At 36.3% G+C, this 19,277-nt stretch overlaps 1 protein-coding gene across 1 annotated transcript; it reads left to right on the top strand.

Annotated features, from left to right (window-relative positions):
* Nucleotides 1-4,820: 4,820 nt before the first annotated feature.
* On the top strand, nucleotides 4,821-16,378 carry nrsn1l (neurensin 1-like). The gene is made up of 3 exons (XM_056480179.1): nucleotides 4,821-4,905; nucleotides 12,550-12,738; nucleotides 15,518-16,378. Exons 2-3 carry the CDS (start codon nucleotides 12,559-12,561, stop codon nucleotides 15,908-15,910), a joined length of 573 nt encoding a protein of 190 aa, XP_056336154.1. The 5' UTR covers nucleotides 4,821-4,905; nucleotides 12,550-12,558; the 3' UTR covers nucleotides 15,911-16,378.
* Nucleotides 16,379-19,277: the final 2,899 nt, after the last annotated feature.

Below are 19,277 nucleotides of genomic sequence, written 5' to 3'. Positions count from 1 at the left end.
CAACGTTGTGTCAGCGTTGCATTTTGTTTAGGAATGAAAATCGTGTTGACATCAGAACTCAACGTCAGGCCGACATCAATGTCCAACAACCAACTCAAAATCAACCAAATATCAACGTCTAATGATGCTACAACTTGATGTTGTGTAGACGTGACTACTATGACGTCTATCAGATGTTGGGTTTTGGTTGCCATACCTGCCAAATAAATGTCAGTATTTGACGTCAATATGATGTTGGTTTAAGATGTTAGCTCAACCTTGGATTTTGGTAACTTTCTAACACAACCTAAAATTAACTAAACATCAACCTCATTTGGCTTCGTTATTGGAAATCAAAATAACTTTTTCCTTGGAATTGAATTTTGGTCACCTGACGTCACGACCTAACCTAATGACATTATGTGCCTCCTGTGCAATAACTAAATGCACTACAGAATGTTACGTTTACACACATCCACAAATTACATGTAAATGCATCAGCTTTTCACAGCATAATAATCACTACTCTTGAATAGTCTACTTAAAGGTCTACTTGCACTACATTTTTAGGCAAGTAATGGTACTTTTACTTAAGTATGATTTTTCAGTACTCTTTCCACAACTGGCTAATCATGGCAACATTTCTAATTACACTAAGTATAATAAACATAATAACTTAAAACTCTGACACTTTTAATAAATACTTTTCATAAAACATTTTTGCTGCCCCCATGACTCCCGGTGAAAATTTTAACCACCATATTTCAGCTTTTCCAACTTTACAAATTCGACACCTTCTCAGCTCCAGTTGCCTCATATAATAGCACAATTACCTCTGGTTGCACACAGGACTGTTCACTAAGTGTATCAAGACCGCTCCGTACTCTGACATCCATCTTTTTGCATACTATTGCATATTCGGACGCGGGATTTACCTCAGCCCTTCCGAAGAACCATTCTCGGCTTAGGCTGAGATGACATGTATTATTCATCGCAACGCCCCATTGTTTGACCATTAAGATGATGTAACATCTCCATTTTGGCTATGCGGGCGGACTGTCAGGGTCCCGCTCCATCAGGAGACGCGTCTCTTGACTTTTTGAACTCGGTTGGCTTCTCCACACGACGCCAGCCGTGTAAACGCGTCGTCTATCACGGGTGAGGGGGAAACGATGGCATTGCCATGATAGCGTTTATGCTTCGCCGCCTCACCGACATAATGAGCACATTATCGGCGCGCTCGAGGACCGCCGCTCGCCCCCGCACTTAAAATATTCACGTCCTGTGTGGATGAAGAAAGGTAGGAGACAGCTGGTGAAAAAAGACTGGAAAAAAAGTCTGCATTTTGTTTTTCTATACCAAGACGTCTAGTGAAAATGAGTTATATCTAGTTTATTTAGCATAGTACATCTGTGGGATGAAGACAGCTGTCAATACTGGAACACAATTCAGCACCATAGACAGGGCTAATTGTTATATGCTAAATGCAGGGCCTAAAATAAACAGTCAAACAGCACCAAATGTGAAAGTGAGATTGAACACTACCAGATGGCCTGTAAATTATAATTACTTTTTACTTTTACTTTTATTGTTACTTTTATCATTATTCATTTTAATTACTTTTATTACATTGTTATATATAGCTACAGATGTGAAAAACATTAAGAGACCACTTGAAACAATGTTTTAAAATTTTATCAGACTTGTATATAAAAAAACGAATGTAAACATTTTAAAATCTTTTTTGACTATTTATTTTTAATATATTAAGTAATAAAGTATTATTTTCCATTTGTATGTATTCATTCATTCATTCATTTACAGTACCACTATAAAACAGTTAATGATTCTGCAGAGAATAGATAATTTTATAACCAACCATAATATGTGCAACATGACAATGAGAAGCAATGCTTACTTAACTGATAATAATAAAAGCAAAGCATTGTTTGCCATGATTGACTCAAATACATGTTTCATATTTTCAGTGGCTTTTGTCACGCTTTCATATTCAAATCTACATGGAAAAGATGTGTCTTTCTGCATGTAAGCCTTTTTAAAGCACTGAATGCCTCTGTTTGTGTCACCATGTAACCCTTATTGACTGAAGCAAGAGTTTGTGTGTTAACATGTGCGTAACCTGTCACTGGAGGACATCCACTTTTCTACACATTCCGAACCACAAAACATATCCCAAGGTTAGCCATAATGAGCAGGCATAGAACTACTTGAAGAGTTTGTGGAATTTCTGTGAAAATGTAATTTTTGTCTTTCAGAGCCTCATAATAGATGCACAACCTTGAACGTGGCTGATGGTGTTGCAATATTGCTAACAAATGCTCTGAGAGCACTTAAAACTTTGAGGAATTTTTAATAATATTTCTCCAAGTTTATGACAGGGAGCAAAAACCAATTCTATTTTCTAATTATTCTAGTTTTTGTCTTCAGTTACCATACTATACAATGCTAAGTTTTGCGTTATGACAAACACTTTCAAATTTCATGCTTGAAAGCAATAAAAGCATAACAGCCAATGATAGTTTAGGATATTATTAAAATGAAAGCCTTAAAACCCTTAAAAAATAAAATTCTTCATTTTTTACAAGGACAATACAATACTGCAACTCACATATTTTCAGATCAATATATTGATTAATCAAAGTGTCCAAATGTATTTAATTACTGTTATTGTTCATAGTGTACATGTAAATGTTTTTTAAAAGCATACAATTTTTTTTATAATTTAGCTTAAGTAACTATTATAATAATCTCTTTATTATTGAGAAATTGTCTGTATATTGGTATTTATTAAGTATAACCCCAAATCAGAAAAAGTTGGGACAGTATGGAAAACGTAAATAAAAAAAGAAAGTAGTGATTTCCAAATTTAAAGACAATATGAACACAAAATATTTCCTGTTTTGTCTGGTCAACTTAATTTCATTTGTAAATATACATCTACTCCTTGGGGCAGGAGCAATTTAGGGCTAGTAATCAGGTAAATTGGTTAAATAATGTTGTGATTTGAAACAGGTGATGTTGACAGGTGATTGTAATTATGATTTGATACAAAAGGAGCATCCAAGATAGGTCTAGTCCTTTAGGAGCAAAGATGGGCCGATGATAACCACTTTCCCAATAAATACGTGACAAAATTATTGAAATGTTTAAAAAAAATGTTCCTCAAAGAAAGAGTTTGGATATTTCTCCTTCAACAGTAAATAACATAATTCATAGATTCAAGGAATCTGGATGAACTTCAGTGCATAAAGGAGAAGGACGCAAACCTAAGCTGAATTACTATGATCTCCGATCTCTCAGATGGAATTTGTGAGTGATATCACCACACATGTGCTCAGGTCTACTCTGGCAAACCTTTGTCAAGTTCAAGTCCGTTACATCCACAAATGGCAGTTAAAACTGCACTGTGCCAAAAGGAAGCCCTATGTTAACAGTGTTCAGAAGCATCGTTGACTTTTCTGGGATTGAAAGCCCCTGGGACGGACCATCACACAATGGAAAGATGTATTGTGGTCAGATGAATCAGTATTTCACGTATTTTTGGAGAGAAATGGACACCGTGAGCTCCAGATCAAAGAAGAAAAGGGTCATCAAGACAAAAAAGCCAGGGTCTGTCATAGTAATGGGTTATGTCTGTGCGCTTGGTAACTTGCACTGTGATGGCACCGTAAAATGCTAAAAAGTAGATTATGGAGCACAATATGCTGCCTTCTTTTCCAGGGTTGCCTATGCATATTTCAACAAGACAAGGCAAAAGCATATTCTGTACATATTCCAAAGTACTGGTTGTGAAAGAAGAGGATACAGGTACTTGACTGGCCTGCCTGCAGTCCTGACCTGTCTTCAATAGAGAATGTGTGGCACATGTCGAAGTGCAAAATGCAACAACGAAGATCACACTGTTGTCCATTCTACGACTTGTTTGCAGGAAGAATGGGACAAAATTACACCTTATACACTTCATCCCCTGGTGTCTTTAGTCCCTAATCATCTTTTAAGTGTTGTGAAAAGGAATGGCAACATTACAGAGAGGTAAATGCTTTACTGTTCCAACTTTCTTTGAAATGTGTTGCAAGAACCAAAACTGGAATACGTGTTTATTTAAACAATATATAAAAAAAAATCACGAGGAACACATTAAACAATAAGTTTATTTGAAATGAAATGTTTCTGATTTGGGGTTGTATGATCTTATTCTATATCACAATTCCTAGCCAATACCTAAACTTAACAACTACCTTACTATTATTAAGCAGCAAATTGAAAAGGGAAATGGTTCCTTATAGCAAGAATTGTTGTCATTATATCATTAAAATAAAGTCTGACCAAAATATACAGTTGAAGGCAGACTTCTAGACTTCACCTGTATATATTTTTAACAATAATACTTTTAACTAATAAAAACTTAACAAGTAAATCGAAAATCAGCTTAAAGCAAATAATCAAACATTTATTGGGATGAACAAATATACACCTTAATGTAAGAGAAAAAACAAAAAAATTGGGCTATAATACTAAATTCTATTTAAATAATTATTTTTTTCATTCAAATGAATGAATGAATGAATGAATGAATGATTATATAAATAAATAAATTAATAAATAAGGACACACAGTTTGGCTCAGTTAAGAAGAAACAGACAAATAAGGTTTTTGCAGTTGCGAAGGGGAGTCATGTACAGTAGGCATCTAATAACATCTAAAATGTGATTCATTGTGTATTACTTATTATAATTGTCATGCAGATGTCACAATTTGTAAACAAAACGAGAGCGAGCATATATACATATGGTGCAAATACTGTGGAGACAGTCGCGCATGCGCCTTTTGCGCACTCCAGCAAATGTAAACTTTGGCTGATGAAGACACGAAAACAAGCAACAAGGATCGATTACTGAACATTAGGTAGTAACCTGATTTATTTGACCTATTTGATACTCATAATAATAATCATAACAAGAAACCTTTTCTTCGTTGTGCTTGCGAGCGCCGAATCATAAACGAACTATGCAAATGTGTAAATAATATGATGTCATTTAAATGAGTTTTAATAGCGACGTACTGTATCTGCAATATCCTTTGCGTGTGGCATTTTAATGTAGGTTGCCATTGTGATTTATATAATTACGCGGACTCGTTAAATCCTCTTTATTGACTTTGCGTTTATTGACATGTTTATTGCTGTCGCCAATATTTCAGCATCTCCGGATCCGCCTGATTTAATCGCAGTAAATGCAACGGCTCTGTACAAACCTATTTGCATAAATATGCGCTTATAAGACGTCGGTTTGATCGTGCAGATATATATGAAAATGTCTTGAGTGTTTTGAATGTCAGGGAAGCAGATCTACGTCGTGTGATTAATATTTGCTGCAGAAGAACTGTTATAAATATGCCATGGTGGGTTGAGTCATCCTCAACTTGTTAGCCTATAGATGCTTGTGTTCCGCATAATGTAAACGTTTGTGAATGCTTGTTCCCTGAATGCATAAACCGGCTAGCTTGCATCAATGTGAACACTTTTATTATTGCATTTCTTATTTAGTGAGTTTTAGTTTTCTTGCTGATCATGTTAGCCAAACGTCCTTTCTAGGGTTTTTGTCATTAATGAGCCCATTTTGTGGTAAGTGCAATATTAAGTTAGCTGATATACAGTAATCATCTGATGATTTTGCAGTCTGGCATTGTTACTATGGTTACATGATCAGTCCACTTTGATTTCAGGATAAATGCTTAAGTCTACTGTATGAGCACAGAACAACATTTTAGTTTCATCTTGTAATGTTTAAATTTAAAAGATAATGTGTACATAACGCTCTTTCATTTTCCTTGGGGGTGTATTAATTAGCAGCCACACAACCACCCCAAATGTATACCCTGACTTGCATATGAACGACTAATCTGCACATGATTTATGAACTAATTTGCATTACTCTGTTTTAAACCCCTGTGTTCATTATTTTAAAATTCAGTTTTTGTTAATGAACCTTTTACCGCACCTCCAGAGAATTCAGAATATAAAGGGCTTGATTAAGCTTAAATGAAAGCAAATAACCTGCATTTTTGATCTAAAACTTAAGGCTGTAGTTTATTGTGCAAGTGTAATTGAAACTATGAGATCTGGATCGATAGGGAAAAAATAAGGAAATTAAAACTAATTATTTTTGGTTCTTTGGATTTGCCACAGTGCGTGTTTTGAGTTTGTGTTTTCTTTTATATACAGTGCATCCGGAAAGTATTCACAGCGCTTCACTTTTTCCACATTTTTTTATGTTACAGCTTTATTCCAAAATGGATTAAATTCATTTATTTCCTTAAAATTCTACACACAATACCCCATAATGACAATATGAAAAAAGATTTTTTGAAATTGTTGCAAATGTATTACAAATAAAAAAAACCTGAATAATCACATGTACATGAGTATTTACAGCCTTTGCTTAATACTTTGTTGATGCACCTTTGGCAGCCATTACAGCCTCAAGTCTTTTTGAATATGATGCCAGAAGCTTGGCACACCTGTCTTTGGGAATTTTTGCCCATTCCTCTTTGCAGTACCTCTCAAGCTCTATCGGGTTGAATGGGAAGCGACGGTGTACAGCCGTTTTCAGATCTCTCCAGAGATGTTCAATAGGATTTGGGTCTGGGCTCTGGCTGGACCACTTAAGGACATTCACAGAGTTGTTGTGAAGCCACTCCATTAATATTTTAGTGGTGTGCTGTGGGTCATTGTCCTGCTGGAAGATAAACCGTCGCCCCAGTCTGAGATCAAGAGCACTCTGAAGCAGGTTTTCATTCAGGATGTCTCTGTACATTGCTGCATTCATCTTTCCCTCTATTCTGACTTGTCTTCCAGTTCCTGCTGCTAAAAAACATCCCCACAGCATGATGCTGCCACCACCATGCTTCACTGTAGGGATGGTTTTAGCCTAGTGATGAGCGGTGCCTGGTTTTCTCCAAATGTAACACCTGGCATTCACTCCTAAGAGTTCAATTTTAGTCTCACCAGACCAGAGAATTTTGGCTTCTGTCTGGTCACTCTACCATACAGGCCTGATTGGTGGATTGATGCACAGATGGTTATCCTTCTGTAAGGTTCTCTTCTTTCCACAGAAAAACGCTGGAGCTCAGACAGAGTCACCATCGGGTTATTGATCACCTCCCTGACTAAGGTCTTTCTCCCCCGATCACTCAGCTTAGATGGCTGGTCAGCTCTAGGAAGAGGCCTGGTGGTTCCAAACACCATCCTCTTACGGATGATGGAGGCCACTGTGCTCATTGGAATTTTCAGAGCAGCAGAAATTTTTCTGTAACCTTGCCCAGCCTTGTGCCTCGAGACAATCCTGTCTCGCAGGTCTACAGACAATTCCTCTGTCTTCATGCTTGGTTTGGGCTTTGACATGCACTGTCAACCCTGGGATCTTTTATAGACAGGTGTATGCCTTTTCAAATCATGTCCAATCAACTGAATTTACCACAGGTGAACTCCAGTTAAGCTGCTGAAACTTCTCAAGAATGATTAATTGAAACAGAATGTACCTGAGTTCAATTTAGAGCTTCACGGCAAAGGCTGTGAATACTTCTGTACATGGGATTTTTCAGGTTTTTTATTTTTAATAAATTTGTAACAATTTCAATCTATTTTGGAATAAAGCTGTAACATAAAAAAGTGGAAAAAGTAAAGCGCTATGAATAGTTTCCAGATGCACTGTAGTACTAATAATGTGTCTTCAAACAGTCAAAGATTATTTATTTAGATAATTACATTGTAGAAAATGTCAAATTCAATAAATATATTCCAGTCATTTTCAGAAAAGAAATACTCTAATTAACTGTATTTTTACCTTAAAATTGAGATTAAATGTTATCAGATCTCAAAACCAAACCTAACAATAAATGCACTTAAAGTGGTATCTTAAAGTCTTAAGTTCTCCCAAAAATGAAAATTACATTATTAATTACTCACTGTGTGTCACAGTGGTGCAGTGGGTAGCATGATCGCCCCACAGCAAGAAGGTCGCTGGTTTGAGCCCTGACTGGGTCTGTTGGCATTTCTGTGTTGGCATTTCTGTGTATGTTTGCATGTTCTCCCCGTGTTCACGTGGGTTTCCTCCTGGTGCTCCAGTTTCCCCCACAGACATGTGGTATAGTTGAATTGGGTAAGATAAATTGGCCGTAGTGTATGTGTGTGAATGCAAGAGGGTATGGGTGTTTCCAGTGTTGAGTTGCTGCTGGAAGGGCATCCGCTGCGTAAAACAAATTCTGGATAAGTTTGCGGTTCATTCCGCTGTGATGCCCCCGGATTAATAAATTGACTAAGCGAAAAGAAAATGAACGAATAGTTACTCACCCTCCATATTATTCCATGAAAAAAAACTCTTGAGACATCTTCTGAACACAAATGAAGATATTTTATTAAATTCACTAAATTATTCTTTTAGCTTGATAATATTCTGACTGAACCACAGAAGGCATTTGGTCTGTTTTTAAAATGTTTTACTTTTCTGGACTTTGAATGGGAACCTTGCTATCTAGGGCTGTGCGATTAATCGAAATCGAATTGCAATCGTGATTTGAAACATTGCTAATCGCAAGAGGCTGCGATATAAAATACAATGAAAGAATTGCAAACAAACTATGCAGAAAGCCCACAATGAAACAAACAACCAGGAAAGCGCGGTCGATGGGATGATGGTAATATGGAAACATTTTGGTTTCAAAGTCACAGATAAAGAAGAAAAACAGGTCATTTGTAAGAGCCGTTGCAGAATTGTTGCCATGGCAGGAGGAAATACAACAACCAGCACCTAAAAAAGGCTAAATGAGGAGTGTCTTGCTAAAAAGTCGGTCACACTTGATTTTGATGGTCCGTTTGTTGAATTTAAGTTACATTTCTCTAGAGAAAAATTTATGTTTATTTTTTTGAATAGTTATAAACAAATTTGAATAAAAGTTGGAGTTAGTTAATATCTTTTCAGCTCCTTTTTTAACTAACACTTAGATGCTACAATACAGAATATTGAGCTGAAGCTTGACTACAAAATTAAATCAAATTGAAATCGCAATATCTGTAAAAAAAAAGCGCAATTAGATTTCTTCCCCAAATCGCGCAACCCTATTGCTGTCTATGGAGAACAAGGGAGCTCTCAGATTCCACCTAAAATATCTTAATACTGTATGTGTTCCGAAGATGAAGTGTCAGTGGTTTGAAATGGCATAAATGATAACATATTGACACTTATTAGAATTTATTAGAGATTGTTTTATCTTTTTTATTTAAACTAACACTGTAATTTTTTCATAGCTGTTTAAAGACATTTTTTTTGGCAACATGAATTTTTTATTTTGACTCTTTGTAATTTTCTGCTGTGTATTATCCAGTTTGTGTAAATGCAGTTAATGATGCTTTTGAGAGTGAGAATGACAGAGTGTTGATGTCTCAGTGAGAGAGCATCAGTGGGTGGTTTTTCACTTCTAATACATCAACATCAGATGTTGTAGGCATGCTGAGATTTAAACATGAAAGCTAAAATAAAAAAAATTACGACTGGGTGTGAGAATTAATAAACAAAGCGCTGATGTTTGCTTAAGCTTTTATACGATTGTTGCCAATATTTGATCAATGAAAAGGCTGAGCAAAAAACACGGGCTTAGATGAATTAAGGTTACAGGTAGATTTAAAATTGCAGGAATATTTTAGTTGTATATAACTCAACATGATGAGAAGTAAAGACTAAGTGCATTTTATGAGGAGTGAAATGTGTTCTTGAGCAAGGAAAAATGTAGATGGTTGGTGGATTTGGTGTGTGATTGACGGGTAATCCTAGCCTTTTGTCAATAAAGAGACTTGGATGAATTTTTTTATACTATTGTCAATACTTGATCAAGGCTCTATGAAAAGGCTGAGCAGAAATGGGCTTAGATGACTTAAGGTTACAGGTATACAGTATTTACAATTGCAGGAATATTATTAGTTGTAGGGCTGCACAATATATTATTTCAGCATCGATATCGCAATGTGTGAATCTGCAAAAGTCACATCGCAAGGATCTGTCAGGTTTGGAATAATATTAACCAGGAACTATAGTTCAAAGCACATGATTGCAAAGTTTACCCCTATTATAATAGTGTGAAATATTTTTATTGTGATGTGTTTTCAAGGCCTGTGACAAAGATTTCAAGTGAATTTAAACAATTTGGGCACGGGAAATTATAAAGTTGGCAATTTTAACAGAATGATTGTTTATTTATAGAATGAAGAGTATATGCAGTGTTTTTTTGTTTTTTTTTTACATGTGAAATTATTTAAAAATGATTTATTTTATGTTTTATCATTGCTTATTGTTTTCATCCGTGCCTTAATTTAATATTTTTGAGTAATTATGTATGTTTTATGCAAATGCATGTCCCCTACAGTACCTCAGTCAAAGTAAAATGGTGAATTATATTATTCAAATAGAGTTACTAAAGTTATCATGTGGAATTATTTTCATATCGCAATATGGATCACAGAAAAACTAAATATTGCAATGTCTATTTTTTTCCAATATCGTGCAGCACTAATTATTTGCATATAATTCAAGATAATGAGAAGTAAAGACTAAGTGTATTTTAAGATGAGTGAAATGTTTTCTTGAGCAAGGAAAGATTTAGGTGGTTGGTGGTTTGCTATTGGTGGATTTGGTGTGTTAATGACAGGTTGATCACAACCTTTTGTCAATAAAGAGAAGAGATGAAGTTTTTCGTAGTCACTCTAATATTTTCCGTAGTCAACCATGTAGAACTTGTCTTAGGACTAAAGGTGACCGTGCCATCTGTGTGGTGGCTGCAAGGCTCTGGAACTCTCTCCCTATAGCACTGAGAAATCTGGGATCGGTTGAACTTTTTTAAAAGCATTTAAAGATGCCTCTTTTTGGTCAAGCTTTTAATTAACAGTATTAGTGTTTCTGTATTTGTATTTTTATAAGTATTTTTAGTATTAGTATTTTTAATATGTTTTACCATGTTTTCTTGTATTGATATGTGTTCTTTTACCTGTTTGCTCTTGTTGTAAAGCACTTTGTGACTCAATGTCTGGGAAAGGTACTATATACAGTAAATAAACCCTTACTTATTTACTTTTACTAAATAATTCAGCAATATTCCAAAAAAAAAAATCTGTTTTGCTTTCATGGTGACATGGTGACTTTACATTTACACAACACAGACTTAAATTATAAACAATTTTTTTATCTTAAATTATATAACAACTGACTTTTGAAGGCAGAACTGATGAAGGCAGTTGTTTGCCTGAAACGCGTAGGTGCAGTTTTAAATAAAGCCACGTCTACAAAGACTTTTTAATATTTTTTCCACGTTTTTCGAGTGCCTTGGACTGATTTTTGCTGTTTATTCGGATGAATCCCTTACCCAAAGGGCACCGACACATTATTTAATGAGCACTTTTTGTTTGATTTTGTATTTATATGACAACTGCTTCTGCATTTTGAAGCCTGAAAATTCTAACTTAAAAAAAAATTACTAAAGAAATTTGAGTTTGGTAAAAAAACAATGATGTCATGCTGATACCTATGACATATTAAATCTATAAACATACACAAGTCCATTTATGGATTGTAAGGATAGGGCAATATTTTCTGAGACAGATTGAAGTGAAGTGCTTAATAATGCACATTACTAATTGAAAATTTTATTTTGATGTTTTGGCAGTAGGAAATGGTCATTTTGACCTATGCCAAAAATATACTTGAGCAATATCATAAGATTTTAAGACTTTGTAGTCCAGGAACACAAAATACACATTACGCATGCAGATTACATTGTTTTTTGGTTGTTTTCACTAGCTCGGCAGCTAGCTTTCTGCAACTCTCACATGGTTGCCCACTGAAGCTAAGCAGGGCTAGCTGGGCTGCTGCCGGAAGTGGTGTTAGTAAGGCCAGCAGGTCTGTGTGGGTCCTAACGCCCCAATATATTAATAAGGACTATATACTGCTAGTGAGCGCTGTCTTTCATATCAGACATTAAACCGAGGTCCTGACTCTCTGGGGTCATTAAAAATCCAAGGATGTCTTTTGGAAAAGAGTAGGGGTTTACCCGTGGCATCCTATTCAAATTTGCCCACTCTCCTCTGTCCATCATGGCCTCCTTACCATCCCCATATCATATTTGGCTTCATCACTGTCACCTCTCCACTAATCAGCTGGTGGGTGGTGGGTGGTGTGTGGTCTGGCGCAATATGGCTGCCGTCTCGTCATCCACGTGAATGCTTCACACTGGTGGTGGATGAAGAAATTCCCCCAATGTGTAAAGCACTTTGAGTGTTCAGAAAAAGCGCTATATAAATGTATGGAATTATTATTATTCACTAATCTTTGTGTGAATAGCTATTGTATTGTATTGACATTGTTGTAGTCTAAAGTTTACAAAAATAAAGAAGGAAAAGCTTTTCAATTTTAAGCCCAATGGATTTGTATAGTTGTACTCTTAAATCTTTGTTAATTAGTTCTTGATCATGTCTGTGATCTGAATGATGTGTGCTTGTACTCACAGGTGTGAGAGATGGCCTCTTGCTCTGAGGTGTGTGGGTCTGGTCATGCTGTGGACTCTGGCTTTCATGTATTTGGAGTTCGCTCCTATTTACACCACTTCTATGAAGAGTGCACCGCTTCAATGAGGGAGCAGCAGGACGATTTCCAGGGCCAGAGATCATCACTGCGGTGGAGCTCCAGCCTCTGGAAGGTATCAGAGGCATAAAAAAAGACAAAGACAAATTAAATTAGTTAACTAGAAATAGGTTATTAAAACTATCATGTTTTAAAAAAAGTGTTGAAAAAAGTCTCTCCATTAAACAGCACATGGAAAATATTTGAAAAGATTAACATAATTAAAATAATAATTTAGCCTTCAACTTTATGTGATGAACTAATGACTAGATGTTTTGAGGTGAAGACTGCACATAGAAAAATAAAATACATTTGAGAAATTTAGGAACTGTCAAACAAATATAAACAATCAACTGCATGCCAAAGCAAACACAAAAAAGTGACTAGATGATGTGATGAAAAGTTGAAAATTCTAAGCTTTATGCTGTCAGTCCTGAATATAGAAATAAGTGGAATATCTTATTCATTCATTCATTCATTTTCTTTTCGGCTTAGTCCTTTTATTAATCTGGGGTCGCCACAGTGGAATGAACCGCCAACTTATCCAGCATATGTTTTATGCAGCGGATGCCCTTCCAGCTGCAACCCATCTCTGGGAAGCATCCATACACACTCATTCACTACAGACAGTTTAGCCTACCCAATTCACCTGTACCGCTTGTCTTTGGGCTGTGGGGGAAACCGGAGCACCTGGAGAAAACTAACACGAACGCGGGGAGAACATGCAAACTCCACACAGAAACTTCAACTGAGCCAGTCGAGGCTCGAACCAGCGACCTTCTTGCTGTGAGCACTATCTTCTGCGCCACCACGTCGCCTGGAATATCTTATTTGTGTAAAAATGTACACAAAAGAATATTTCAACACAAATATGGGTAAAATATGAAGAAACAAACAAAACAATTTGGTGGTTAAGTGGTTAACATTTTCGTACACATGAGATAACACATTAAGAGATAACATATTTTCATACAAATGAGATAACAGTTTCATTTCCCTGTCATAGTTTATGGCACATCTAACAAAAATCTTTAAAAAAAAAAAAACTATTTTTAAAATCCCTATTCTGTGTGAAAATTGCATGTTCTCCCTGTGTTTGCGTGGGTTTCCTCCAGGTGCTCCGGTTTCCCCCACAATTCCAAAGACAAGCACTACAGGTGAATTGGGTAAGCTAAATTGTCTGTAGTGTTTGTGTGAATGAGTGTGTATGGATGTTTCCCAGGTGGGGCTAGTCTGGCTGCTGAACACAATTGGTTTAGAGAAAGTCATCACTTGCGCTCTAAGCCAAGTGAATGCCAACACAGAGAGATGTGAACACAAAGAGATGTGAACGTCCAATATGGCTTCTTGTATAAGCAAGAATGACATTGATTGCAACTTGCTGGTTTCTACCAAGTAAGGATGTTGTTAGCAGTGAAAACCCGAGCCTGATCAGGATGGCCTGCAGTCAATGTTTGAAAAATTGACTGTAAAATAATCTAAAGCCAGCTTTGTTTGTTTGTTTTTTGTCAAAAGGGTCGAAATTTGTTACTTAGGCAATGTACATGGGTTTTCTTTCATAAATAGATTTTTCCATGCTTTCATATTAGTTTTTTTGACCGCTTTTTTTTTTAACAGCAGGCAGAAATAATGACACGGTTATGCTCCACACCAAACACCAAATTAAGTATATTTCACGAGTAAATTGCGTAAAAGTCAGTGCAAATATGAGAACAGAGGCGGATTACAGTCCAGCAGATGAACAATGCAGAATACACAATACGTGGGAAATTTGCTTAATTCACATCTTTTAAGATTGCTGTAAACCGAGCTTTATTGGCCAATCAGAAAACAGTGTGACATCATGCCAACACGCTGACATCATGAAGTGAAAACTTAATTTGTAATGTCCAAACTCTACCCTCACCCTTGACCAAAAGCTTCACCCTGGCCAGAGTTTTCAGTTTCAGTCACCCGATACTTTTATGTAAACAAACGGCGAAACCGCATACAAAAAAAAAATGCCGTTTTGCAACCTTGTTTGTTGAAAACCTTGAAAGTTGAAAACCTTTTTTGTGTTAATAGCCATATCACCATGTAGCCCAAACCTGGTTACTCACTGAAGTTAAGCAGGGATGACCCTGGTCAGTACCTTGATGGGAGACCACATTGGAAAACTAGGTTGCTGTTGGAAGTGGTGTTAGTGAGGCCAGAAGGGGTGCTCAACCTGTAGTCTGTGTGGGTCCTAACGCCCCAGTAAAGTGAAGGAGACACTATACTGTCAGTGAGCACCGTCTTTCGGATGAAATGTTAAACCGAGGTCCAGACTTTCTGTGGTCATTAAAAATCTCATGGCACTTCTTGTAAAGATCAGGGGTGTAACCCCAGTGTCCTGGCCAAATTCCCACCATCTGCCCTTAGCGATCATGGCCTCCCAATCATCCCCATCCATGTAATTGGCTCCATCACTGACTTTCTGTTTCACCAATAGCTGGTGTGTGGTGAGCGCACTGGTGCTGTTTTCCTGTGGCTGCCGTCGCATCATTCAAGTGAATGCTGCACACTTGTGGGGGTGTGGAGAGATCCCCCCTCATCATTGTGAAGCAATTTGGGTGTATGGCCACACACAATAAAATGTGCTATATAAATAAAATAAACAATAAGGCCTTTTTAATGTAAAAAAAGTAATGTATTTTTTTAATGTAAGGCCTAAAATTGTAATATAGAACTTTTTACCCAACAATGCCTGTACATAAATGTACTGTAATGTATTGAATCGTTACTGCTTTGTAAAAATTAGGCATGATGCACTCTGTCTGCAGTTAAACTAATACATGGTGCTAGAGAATGCTAAAGACTCTCTTGTTCACTCATAGGTCACTCTTGTCGTTGGTGTGGTGCTCCTGACAGTGGGTTTGGTGGTCATGACAGTGGGTTACGCCATTCCCACCCGCATTGAAGCTTTCGGGGAGGGCGAGCTGCTGTTCGTGGACCGCCAAGCCATGCGCCACAATCACTCCCTACACATTTGCGTTCTGGTCGGGACGGGGCTTCTTACTCTGGGCGGGGTTTTGATGGCCGGAGGAATCCTGACATCCAACTTCTCAACTACTCCCACTAAACAGGAAGACTCGCGGAAGGGGGGAACCAGAGTCCCGAATGCAGTGAGAAGCCCGGCAGATCCTGTAATGAAACCGCCCAGTCCAGCCTCTAGTGATGGCGGAATATCCCCTCTCGCTCGGGATGATAAAGTTCAGCGGAGCTCGTAAATGAGCTGTTTGACAATGCCTGTTTTAGAGTGCTGTCAAACTCAGTGAAAGCTCCTTGTTTATTTCCATGAGAAATTTGGGAGTTTTTATATTTTGTGTGTTAGAGAAATGTGTAATAAGAGCCTTAAATTGGTAAAACAAGAAGTAGGTCAGACCTGTGCCATCTGTTGTCTTGTACTTGTTTAATTATTGTCACAGTAAGTTTTGTATTTTTATATATTAAAGTATTAATCTAATGAACAGCCTCTAAGTGGTTGCAAGGCAGCAGAAGAAATCTTTGAAGAATATTTATTTACACTACCTGTCAAGTCTTGTCGACCTATCCAAGTTTTAGGAACAACATATAATAACTTGACTTCTAGTTGATCATTTGGTGTCAGAAGTGGCTTATATAAAAGCCAAAGGCCTCTAATTTACACTTAGTTTACCAAAATAAAATATGATCATGCCTTGATTTTTAATTACTTAATTAGGACAGTAAGGTCTGACTTTGCTTAGACAAAAGTCTTGTCACTTAACAGAAATAATGTACAGTATAGAATATAAAGTCATGGTACAGTGGAAAAAGATTTAATATTGTGTCTCACTCTCATGAGCTTGGAGGACTGCATGCATCTCTGCAATCACTCAAAAAAACTTACTAATAAGGTCATCTGGAATGGAAAAGGAAGCGTTTATGCAGGACTACCAGAGTTCATCAAGATTTTTTGGGTTCATTTTCAATCCCTCCTCCTTCATCTCATCCTAGAAATGCTCAATAAGGTTTGAGTCAGGTGACTGGGCTGGCCAACCCTGGAGCACCTTGACCTTCTTTGCTTTCAGGAACTTTAATGTGGAGGCTGAAGTATAAGCAGGAGCCTTATCCCGCTGAAGAATTTGCCCTTTACTGGGGTTTGTGATGTAATGGGCAGCACAAATGCCTTGATATCTCAAGCTGTTGATGTTGCCATCCACTCTGCAGATCTCTCGCACACCCCTATACTGAATGTAACCCCAAGCCATGATTTTTTCTTGACTAAACTTGACTGATTTCTGTGAAAATCTAGGGTCTATGTCGGTTCCAATAAGTCTTCTGCAGTATTTGTGATGATTGGGATGCAGTTCAACAGATGATTCACCAAATAAATCTATCTTCTGCCATTTTACCAAATGATCAACTAGAAGTTAAGTTATTATTTGTTGCTCTTACAACTGGGAGTGATGACAAGCCTTTTGTCAGGTAAAGTATATATATATATATATATATATATATATATATATATATATATATATATATATATATATATATATATATATATATATATATATACACACACATACATACATACATACATATACACAAATTATCCTTCATGTAACGTTTCTGAAGTAAATATTGTTTTACAGACATACGGTAATATAATGTCTTTTCAAATAACCAAATATGTTCATATTAGGTAGATTCATTTTTACAATTGGCATTTGTATGTTGTAGCCATAAATATTTAAATCATCTTTAGTTATGTCATTGAATGGGAATGCCGAAGGTTCTGAGCACAAGTTGTCATGTAGAAGTGGTCATCTGTGATTCATTTAAAGTTTACAATTATGGTTAGTAGAGTTACTAGTTTTTCCAAACATGCCCTTTTAAACAATTTTTGAGGATTAGCAATACAGCGCTGCCTTGCAAACACTAGAAATGTGAGTCTGTCACAATAATATGCACAATCCAACACAAACCCACCCTCAGTCTCTTTTGGATGTTTTCAATAATATATCAGTATTTATTTCCTCACTGCATTTTTGCCTATCATCAGCTGCATTGTGCTGAATGTGACATGCTAAATGAGATTTACTATACACAACACCCTGTTTATCTACAGTCTTGCTGTCTCTTTATGTTAATGTATATAAATTATCTTCTCTAAGGAAGTCCAATAAATCAGTATCAGCAAATACAAACTACTGGTGTTTCTGTGTATTCTATTTCTTGTTTAAAATATCCTAAATATAATTTATATCGTTATATCGTTTATTGAAACCTCTTCATTCACTGATAATGTAAATGGATGGTAACTACACAAAAAAGTGATACATACAAATATATACATTTACAGTGCTCAGCATATTTGAGTACACCCCATTTTGAAATGAATATTTTTTTTATCAAATTCTCAGTGAATAGGCAATGTATTTTGATGTATTTAAACATAAGATTCATTAAACAGATATACTTATCAAAATAATATTTTAGTCACCAAATACATTTAGAAAATGAAAGATAATAAAAGTAAATTCACTGAAAATATTGCTGAAAAAAAATTACAACCTACAAAATTTTAACTAAAACTTCAGTTTTTTTTGCTTCTCGTGATTTTCCCTATTTTTTCATTTGTGTTTAATATCTTTCTATAACATAAATTTGGTTGTACTAGTTTTTGGACTGTTATCATAAGTTATTTTGTTAGATAAGCTAGATAAGAACTGACTAGTCTTGTATATGCACAAATATAATATTGTATAGCTTCCTATTAAAAATATGAATTTAAAAGATAGAGTTGTGTGGACTGTATATGCTGAGATGTTTTGGTTACTCAAATTCTCAAATCAAAATATTACTTGAATTGTTATTCGTTAACTGTTTTAATTATTATTATTTTTTAATCATGTTCATTGACACACTTTCATTCATAGACCGTGTGAATGAAAGATAACACTGTAAAAAGGTGTGATCCTTATTACAAAAAACAACCACCCTTTTCCTACTGTGAAGCATCATCTATCAGTAGGCAGTCTGAGTGACTGTAAATAGATGCAGGAAGAGCGATGACTCATCCAGCACTGTTCCCTGCTTCCACAGAGCGCTTTTCTGCCTCTTTCCTTCTCTCAGGAGGGCTCGCTGTGAGTCACCTTCCCTCATATAACAGTCATAACTCACAGTACGTGGGCTGTTAACAATCAATTAACCGATGCTCCACACACACGAAAATGGTTCACTCCTCTGTGGTGAGGCTTATCCAGAAAACAAGAGTGAGATGGGGAGAAATGTTGTTCGTCTTCAGCTTTAGGTCATGTGTGAGATGCCTGTAATGTGTTGGCATCTTGTTAACACATTTGTTTAGAACAACCTGAGCAGATGAATTCAATGGCATGTTTATTCAGGTCTGGGAGAGATCTAAATACATGACCTGGCACTCAGAGTGAACTTTTGACCTGCATTATTTTTAATGTTGAGAATATACACTGATAACCCATAACATTATGACGACAGACATTATAACCAGTAGAACCTACTTTGGTCCACAAAACAGCAACCACCAAGGAAGGTATTGATTAACTGGAAATATGGCTCCATCCCAAATAGTAGGTAATACATTTGAATTTACCA

Source organism: Danio aesculapii, chromosome 19 (genome assembly GCF_903798145.1).
Source record: "Danio aesculapii chromosome 19, fDanAes4.1, whole genome shotgun sequence".
Classification (NCBI taxonomy): domain Eukaryota; kingdom Metazoa; phylum Chordata; class Actinopteri; order Cypriniformes; family Danionidae; genus Danio; species Danio aesculapii.
The sequence above is the reverse complement of the archived record's forward strand: the minus strand, read 5'-3'. Positions and strand labels throughout refer to the sequence as shown.